At 53.2% G+C, this 8,276-nt stretch overlaps 4 protein-coding genes across 4 annotated transcripts in view; 3 read left to right on the forward strand and 1 right to left on the reverse strand.

Moving 5' to 3' along the window:
- Positions 1 to 295: 295 nt before the first annotated feature.
- On the forward strand, positions 296 to 1,438 carry PODANS_6_6010 (uncharacterized protein; the record flags this gene model as incomplete). Its single annotated transcript, XM_001910066.1, has 2 exons — positions 296 to 491; positions 591 to 1,438. 2 exons carry the CDS (start codon positions 296 to 298, stop codon positions 1,436 to 1,438), a joined length of 1,044 nt encoding a protein of 347 aa, XP_001910101.1.
- Positions 1,439 to 2,521: 1,083 nt separating this feature from the next.
- PODANS_6_6020 (uncharacterized protein) lies at positions 2,522 to 3,626 on the reverse strand (the record flags this gene model as incomplete). Its single annotated transcript, XM_001910067.1, has 4 exons — positions 2,522 to 3,175; positions 3,237 to 3,380; positions 3,444 to 3,549; positions 3,610 to 3,626. The coding sequence occupies 4 exons, from the start codon at positions 3,624 to 3,626 to the stop codon at positions 2,522 to 2,524; spliced, it is 921 nt and encodes a 306-aa protein (XP_001910102.1).
- Positions 3,627 to 4,824: 1,198 nt separating this feature from the next.
- PODANS_6_6030 (uncharacterized protein) lies at positions 4,825 to 7,091 on the forward strand (the record flags this gene model as incomplete). The annotated part of the gene is made up of 3 exons (XM_001910068.1): positions 4,825 to 4,841; positions 4,946 to 6,699; positions 6,745 to 7,091. The coding sequence occupies 3 exons, from the start codon at positions 4,825 to 4,827 to the stop codon at positions 7,089 to 7,091; spliced, it is 2,118 nt and encodes a 705-aa protein (XP_001910103.1).
- Positions 7,092 to 7,994: 903 nt separating this feature from the next.
- Positions 7,995 to 8,276, forward strand: part of PODANS_6_6040 (uncharacterized protein) — a gene marked incomplete at both ends in the record, with an annotated part of 815 nt that continues 533 nt past the window's right edge. The window contains 2 exons of the mRNA XM_001910069.1: positions 7,995 to 8,024; positions 8,159 to 8,263. Coding sequence (XP_001910104.1) covers positions 7,995 to 8,024; positions 8,159 to 8,263 — 135 coding nt within the window. The remainder of the gene's footprint in view (positions 8,025 to 8,158; positions 8,264 to 8,276) is intronic.

Consider the following 8,276-nt stretch of genomic DNA (forward strand, 5'->3'; position numbering starts at 1 on the left):
AGATTCGCCTGGAACTTCACGTTATTGGGTGCCGTGCGGGCGAGCCAGGACAAAACACACACCCCCAATCGGGGTTCGTGTTGTTTCCTCCCTCCCTCGAGTCAAGCCCCGTTGTTCCCCAGACGAGCAAACAGACTGAAACGAAACAGGTGGTGGTCTGTTACTGGTGTGTCAACACAAACACACAAACCCATCTGAACTACCATAACCCAACCTTCCCCGACCTCGATAATACCGAATAATCATACCAAAATAATCACCCAAAAAACACACGGGGCGACACCGTCACCAAAAAATGTCGTCCGCCCTCGAAGCCAAAATCGTCATCCTCGGCTCCCAAGGTGTAGGCAAAACCTCCCTCGTAACCCGGTACTGCAAAGGCGCCTTCGACCCAGCCAAAACAACCTCCACCGTCGGGGCATCGTTCATGACGAAGAGGGTAGTAGACACAGACACCGACACCCTCGTCCGTCTGCAAATATGGGACACCGGTACGTTGCGTTCCCCCCCCCTCCTCTCCCCCTCGTTCTCCCCCTCCTCTCCCTTATCCCAAATCACTAACTAACCTCTTTTTCCCCCCGTCCATACAGCCGGCCAGGAACGCTTCCGCTCCATCTCCCGCCTCTACTACCGCGGCGCAAACGCCTGCATCCTCTGCTACTCTATAACCGACTCGTCCTCCTTCCACGAAATGTCCCTCTGGCTCACCGAGCTCCGCCGCAACTTACCTTCTGACATCATCCTCCACGTGGTCGGGACAAAGGCGGATATTGTCGCGAAGGACCCTTCGAAGAGACAGGTTCCGTTTGAGAGGTGTATCGCCTATGTGGCGGAGAATCTCGCTCCGGGAAGGGGCTCAACCCCCCCTCCGTCCGCCACCCTCCCTTTACCCTTTGCACCGTCTTCTTCTGAACTAGCGGCTTCGTCGTCGAACCCGAGATCGAGCGGGTTGTTTTCGGCTATATCGTCCACCGACCCTGGACCGAAATCTCCAAGCTCGAAACGGTCGTCTGGGTTTTGGGGCCAGGAGGTGGGGTGGGATGCCTGTCATGAGATTTCTGCCGAGAGCGGGGAGGGGGTGGAGGAGGTTTTTAGGGTCGTGACGAGGAAGCTGGTGGAGAGGGACAGGAAGATGAGGGCTGATTTGTTGGCTGCTAGTGGGGGGAGGTTGGATGGTGGTGGGTATATGGGGCCGGAGACGCCTTTTTTCTCAAGTGTGGCTGCTACGGCGGGGACGGATGATCAGGATGGGGGAGGGCAAGGGGGGTATTTTGATGCTAGGTTTGGAGTAGGGGGGAATAGTGGGGGGAGTTTTAGGGTGGGAAGGGATAGGAGGAGTTGGTTGTTTAGTCCGGGGTTCAGCACGCCGGGGTTGGGGACGGGGGATCAGGGCCAGGGGCAGTATGTTGATGGGCAGAGGGGGGGGAGGTGCTGTTAGTTTGGAGTGTGGTCGGGAGGAAGGGAGGGGGAGAGGGACAAGGAGGAGGGGAGGATATGATACCCAAGGAGGAGGAAGGAAGGTCTGGCACTTACACACATTAAGCATATGAGTAACATTGGTATCGATGGGGCGGCGTTACATTTGTTTTGGACTTTTTTTTCCACTTCTCTTCTCACTGTTTTGAGACTTTTTTTCATATATTTTCTGTTCTGGCATGGCATAGCATTTTTTTTCTTTCTTCGTTGTTATCTTGATTTCTTTTAGCAGACACCAACAAGCCAGAAATGGGAAATTCATGGGATGGATATACTACCTAGCGTATTATGTGTATTAACGAGCACACACGATTGCATGGCGAGGATGGATATCTGGTTTTCGAGTTCTTTGACCGTTCGAATTATATCCTCATTTCTGTCTCTGTAAATTCATCCGGTAGCGAGAGCGTTGATCAAAAGATTCCAACCAGCAAGAGATAACCAGCAAGAGATGTATACCACGATAAGGCATCAATTCCAACCCGACGATATGTCAAGTCTCCAAACACATCTGCAGTGTGATGTGAACACGCTGTACCTACATTGCTGATCCCTTCCCTCCCACCTGCATGTGACAGCTACTCACACACACACCCTGCCCCCCCCAAACACTCTCTCCCCTTCCCCAAGGATTCACATCTTCATATCTCAATCCAAGAAAATATCTCATGTACAAATATAATTAATAATTAAGGTATGTATAGACTTGTGCCCTTGCGCGTGCCCCTTGCCCGCACCAACGCCCTTTTCCTGTATGCGTTGTATACATGGGGCGTTGGTTTGCAAAACTAATCGCAGTGCAATATGCTGTGTGTGTTCGTGTAACTTTTTTCATCAATCACATCCCTTATCCTTCCTTTCCCTTTCCCTGTCCTGTCCAAGAACCAAAACCCACCCTCCCGCCAAACCGACCCTTTCTGATCTTTTTTTGCCGTGACTAACCGCCCATCACATCCCATTATGGGATGGTCGGTCAACCGGGCCCCAAATCCTCTCCGAAAAATCAACCTTCTATAGGAGTATGGCATCACATGCCCACCACCATTTACTGCGCCTTCTTGGCTCTAATCTCAGCCAGCTTGCGCTCGCGACGCTTCTTAGACGCCGCCTCACCGGCCTCGGTGTCAAGGCAGTAGTCCCACCAGCGGAAAGAAGAGGCATAGTTGCCAATGAAGCGCTCATGGTGAAGATCGTGGTGGTCAGCACCAGCCCAGAAGGGGAGGATGTGACGAAGAGACCAGGGGAAGTCGTAACCGCTGTGGGCGTCGATGGCCTGGAAGAGGCGGAGGACGATCCAGAGGTACATGGTCACAAGGTGGAAGTCGTTGGTGATCAAAGTCCAGACAATGGGGCAGCCGACAATGCCGAAACCGAGGAGCATGACTTCGATGGGAGAGGCGTACTCAGCGGCGAGACCGAAGGGGGCGCTGTAGGTGTGGTGGAGCTTGTGAATCGACTTGTAGAGGGGACCGTAGTGGAGCGCGCGGTGAAACCAGTAGTGCCATGCATCCTCGAGGATGAAGAAGATGACGATTTGCATGGCGATCTTCCAGGCGGGAGGGAAGGGGACACCGTACTCCATTCCGAAGTAGGTGGCGATGGGGTGGAAGAGCCAGATCTGGGGGAGTTCGACGGTGCAGTGACTGATGAGAACGAGAGCGGCGCATTCCCACTGCTCTCTCCATGTTGGGACCTTGGTCTGGGTGGTTGTTAGTCTGAGCTGCTGTGAATGTGCTTGGTTGCGCGCGCGAGAAACTCACGTTTTGCAACTTCCACTTGTTGAAGAAGGGGATGGCGTCGATGATGATCCAGGGGAGCGATCTGCCAAAGTAGACGAGCTCGTGCATGACGAAACTCATAATACCCGTCGCGATTGTGTCATTCTGCATCCAGAGGTACCAGGACTAGGTGGTTGTCAGCATGCTCGGTCGAAAGTGTTGAGATTGGGGGAGGAGGTTCGCGCATACCGCCCAGAGACGCTCGGCAACATTAAGGTCGACGGCGGCCTTGGAGACCTCGTCGAAGACATTAGAGAAGGTAGCTGTTGAACCCAGACCACCAATGGTCGAGTTGCTGTACAGAAAATGTTAGCTTTCGCCATGACGCGACCGGAGCGGTGAACGGGATACGGACAGAGCGGCGTACGCCATGATGGGTGATTATGATAAGGGTCCGCAAAGGCAGAGAGAAGAAGGAGTGTAAAGTGAAGATGTAGAGAGAGATCGCTCCAGCCAGGAGAAGCGGTCGTAGATAAGGGAAAAAAAGGGAGGAAGAAAAAGAACAACGGCCCCCAAGTCGAAAGCTGGTCGCGCGCGCAATCGAGGAAGATAGGGGAGAGGTAACAAAAAAAGGGTCAGGGATAGGATGGTTTTTTATCGAGAACTGCTGGCACGGTTTGGCATTCCCAATGCAAAGCTCTAAATGGGCCAATGGCACGGTTCACAGCTGGATCGGCCCACCTCCAAAAACCCCTTTCCGCCTTCCGTGCACGCCAAGTGGGGCATCACCAGCGAATCAATTGGCTGCGTGGAATCAGTTGAACCAATCCGTTGTCGGGTCGTCTGATGTGTGCCTGCCAAGACACCATACACCGTTACCTGCATGTAAACGGCAATTTCCGCCTCTTTGGGAACGCTGTTTCTTCCGCTTGTTCACCGTTCACCGCCCGCGTGCTTGTTTCTACCGACCTGTTTCGTTTCAACAACCACTTGACTTGCAGGGCCACCGCTACTTGCACATGCTGTCACCGAACCCAGGGACATGGTTGATATCTCATTCAGAAGTGGCCGAGTTTCTTCGAGATCTCGAGACTGGAGAGCTTATAAAGCCGACTACTCTGTACTCAAGTATGCGTCAAACGGTGCTTGCTTTGTAACAAAGAGTGGGCCACACGGCAGCTATGAAATCATTACGCAGCCTGACAGCTTCCCAGTTTGACGGCCACAGAGCCGCTCAGGTTGTATTTTCCAGTTTTTCAATTGATACAAACATTTTCTTTCTCAGCCCTGCGGTTCTTTCAAAAATTCCCAGTGTTACATTCGCTGTTCCAACATCCCCGCAGGTATTTCCATCGGCGTGATCTCATTTGAATATCTCACGACCCAAACCGCCTCAAGGATCCCAGCCCCACCAGGGTGGGTTTGATTCGCACCAAACCACCGGATTCCCAACTTCCGCCATCAGTTCGGATGGCCTGATCGGTCCTCTCGGGAGCCGAAGCTCTGGACTCACAACTCGCCACTTTTTGCGCGTCCATCTCGACACAGCCCCTGAGCAGTTACGTACGGCGGTGAAAGCAACGAATTCGTCGAGTACCCCGCCTAACCTCGTTTGGGAATCTTTATCAAAATGTCGATTGTGGCCGAGTTAGTAACCCACCCACCACCCACCTACCCCTCCGCGGGGATGGGATTCCCCATGTTTTGAAAGATGCATATGTTGACTTTGGCCTTTTTTTGTTGCTATGCAGTCGAGTGCGTCGTCTCGATGCACTCATCGACAAAGTCTCACTTGTACAGTTGGGGTTTGGTGAGGAAGATGACAATCTGCATCTACGTTCCAACCGTGGCGGGGACTTCCACCTGGCATCAGAACCCCGAGTTACTGAGCTGCTTCAGATTGCAAAGCAGCTCTCTTCCAGCTCGCTCTCACTGGGCCATATATCCAAGAGGCGAATTCGAAACTTGTTGATTGAGTCTGGCCTGGCAAACGAGGATCAAAATGAGGAGCTTCACGCTGAGAAATGGATGGTCGAGGTGGATGCTGAATGGCATTTGGTTGGAAAGGCCACTATTCAAACATATGGTCTTTTGATGAGCTCCCTGCTTGATCAGATAAAGCCACTGAGCGACGATATCTGGTACTGGGACGAGATCTTGAGCTCCTACCCCAACAGCCTTCTTTACACGATGCAATCATCACCGGTGCGGATGGGGGAATGGACCAGGGAAGTCTGGCGAGAAAGTTTGGATCGCTTTAACGAGTGGCGACAGCAACAACTCGAGCATCGTTCAGCCCCTCGATCCCGGCGCGAGTCTAGGACAGACAGGGAGGGGGAGGTACTTACCGCCGGCACCTCATCAACACAGTCAGAATCAGGGTCTGGTGACAAGAACGCCGCCGCAGAGTCTGTAACTGAAATCAACTTGACACAGCAATGGCGCGAGTTTTATGGTATCGTCCGAGAAAGCATGACGGAAAAGTCTCTGGGTAACATCAGGCGTGTCCTTGGTCGGGTTGATACCGGCCGTTCGGATGCCCGACGCAAGCTGGCTCGTCTCCAAAAACTCCGGGAAATGACGGCAACTGGTCTGGGCGTGCTTTTGGACGAGGGACTCGACATACGGACACCAGACGATGGTTCAGTGGTTGAAGCGACTGTTTACCACGAGGAGTGGCGAGTGGTGCTGGAGCGAAGCGTTGCTCTGATGGACTCGATCCTCCGCGGTTCGCTCACCCTCGAACACAATATGAAAGAGTTCGAAGACAACATCTTTTCCGGTGTTCAGCACGATCCCGAGTTGTCAATTCACACAGATGACGCTGCGCAGGCTGCAAGACCTGCCATCCTTGCCCGCCGACTCCTCAACATCCTTGACGAGGGCATTCCCCAGCATGCCGTGTCTACCTCGGTGTTGGCCCGCAAGAATGGTCGCCCTTCCCGACTCGTCAGATACTGGATTCCGGCCATCGCTCTCCTCCTTTCGTCCTCGACAATCCTCCGCGTTCTTGTAAACAGGAAAGCCGACATTATCAACTGGATACGGGATCTTGGTGCAACCACTCGGGATTTTTGGTTCAACTGGGTGGTGGAGCCGATCAAGAAGGTCATCGGTACGATCCGTCACGATGAAGCCAGCGAGATTGCCATCATGAGCCGCGACAGCTTGAAAGCCGATCGCGAAAGTCTGGAGCGCATGGTGGTGGAATTCTCTCGAGACAACCCTGACATTGCTGTTGGTAATTCAACCATCACCGAGGCCCAGGTTGCTGAGATCCGGACTCGGGTGAAGGAGGGAGATGTTACTCCCATCCTGAAAGCATACGAAAAGGATCTGAAGAAGCCCTTTGTGGGCGCCATCAGGGGAGATTTGGTCCGGTCGGTTCTCATCCAGGTGCAGAAGACAAAGGTCGATCTTGAGGTGGCTATCAGCGGCATTGATGCGCTGCTGAAGAGTCAAGAATTGGTGTTTGGTTTTATTGGGCTGACACCCGGTATTCTTGGTACGGTTATCCTTGGTTCTTGACAATCTGGACATGGCTGACACGTTGCAGTCTCGATTGGAATTATTCAATATTTCAGAACAGCATTCGGCAGCCGCAAGGGCTTGCGCCGTGGCCAGCGAGCTCGCCGCACCCGTCGTGTCTTGCGCAAGATGGATAGAATATTGACCGAGGCGCAACACAACCTCCAGGACAACACCATTTCTTACCGGGACCGCGGTCTGTTGGTCTGCGAAGCTCACGTCCTACGCAACCTCTCTCAGGGAAATCTTCCTCGCGAGGTTGAAAAGGAGTTTATTGAGGATCTCGATGAGTTCGCAAAGGCTAGGGCGGTTCCCGAGCTGTTCAGGGTGCTTGACAGGATCCGCTGGGCATATTCGGAGTATTTTTAGACAAGAAATAGACCTATCATGATGATTATGAGAACAATGTCAAGACTGGCGGATTGATAACACGTTGTGGCGTAGTGGGGCTTGTCTGTGTGACCCTTGGCCCCAGCGCTCGGCCAGGCCCTGTGGTTGCTGCTGCCAAGACCCCTGGTGACCTGTGGCCGCTGTCCCTCTCGCTGCATGACCTCCCAAGCTTCCAGTTGCGTGTTGAGGCTCACCTCCAGGACAATTTGCAAAGGGACGTCACCGATTGCTCTTTGTCGCCATCTTTTCCCGCCGAGTCCGTTGTGTCTTCTGACCATCCCGACACGCCCGCCGCCGTCGAGTTTCTCCCCGCCGGTGCCGCTGCAACCTAGAACACGACGCTTTGATTACGCAGTCCCTGGATTCCTGGGAAGCGACCATTGCTTCCAGGTTGCTCTCTGCTCTGCTGCTCTTGTAAGTTCAAGGCCATCCTTTCGTCCTGCCCACCCTCACCGACTTTACACAACTACCGATCATAAGGCCCCGTCCCTGCCTTTGGTCATCTAGTCCCCTGATTCACCGTGGGCCGCCCAGACTTTGTCATAACCAAACAGTTGCTGCCGCCGTCATCTCTTGACCCAAATACATCAAAAAATCCCACCCGTTGCTGACCCGTGTCACTCCTTTTTTACTCGCAGTTCGGTTCCCTCGATACACACATTACAAAAACTAATCTGTGAAAGACTCTCGATTGTGCGCATTACGATTACCTACAGGCAACCCTAACCTAACCGCATTTCACCTGTCCCTGAGCGAGAGAACCCATCAAACCCGCCCTACCTGCCATCCGAGAGTTTTATCCCCCGACGCTGCCGAATTCCATATTTGACTCGAATCTACACAATACCGACAGAAAGACAGATAGATCATCAACCGCCCAGCATGTCGAGTAACAGGAATTACGACTTTTTGGTATGGCAAAACCCCCCTATTTACACGATACAACAACAATCACACTCCCCGGGAACTCCGGTTTTCCCGCCCCCCTCCCATCTCTCGTGGGACCCAACCAAGATGCTGACAGTGTTTTGTATGTCTGTTTATAGATCAAGCTCCTGCTGATTGGAGACTCGGGCGTGGGCAAGTCCTGCTGCCTCCTCCGCTTCTCGGAGGACTCGTTCACACCCTCGTTCATCACGACGATCGGCATCGACTTCAAGATCA

This window comes from Podospora anserina, chromosome 6 (assembly GCF_000226545.1).
Source record: "Podospora anserina S mat+ genomic DNA chromosome 6, supercontig 2".
Classification (NCBI taxonomy): Eukaryota; Fungi; Ascomycota; class Sordariomycetes; order Sordariales; family Podosporaceae; genus Podospora; species Podospora anserina.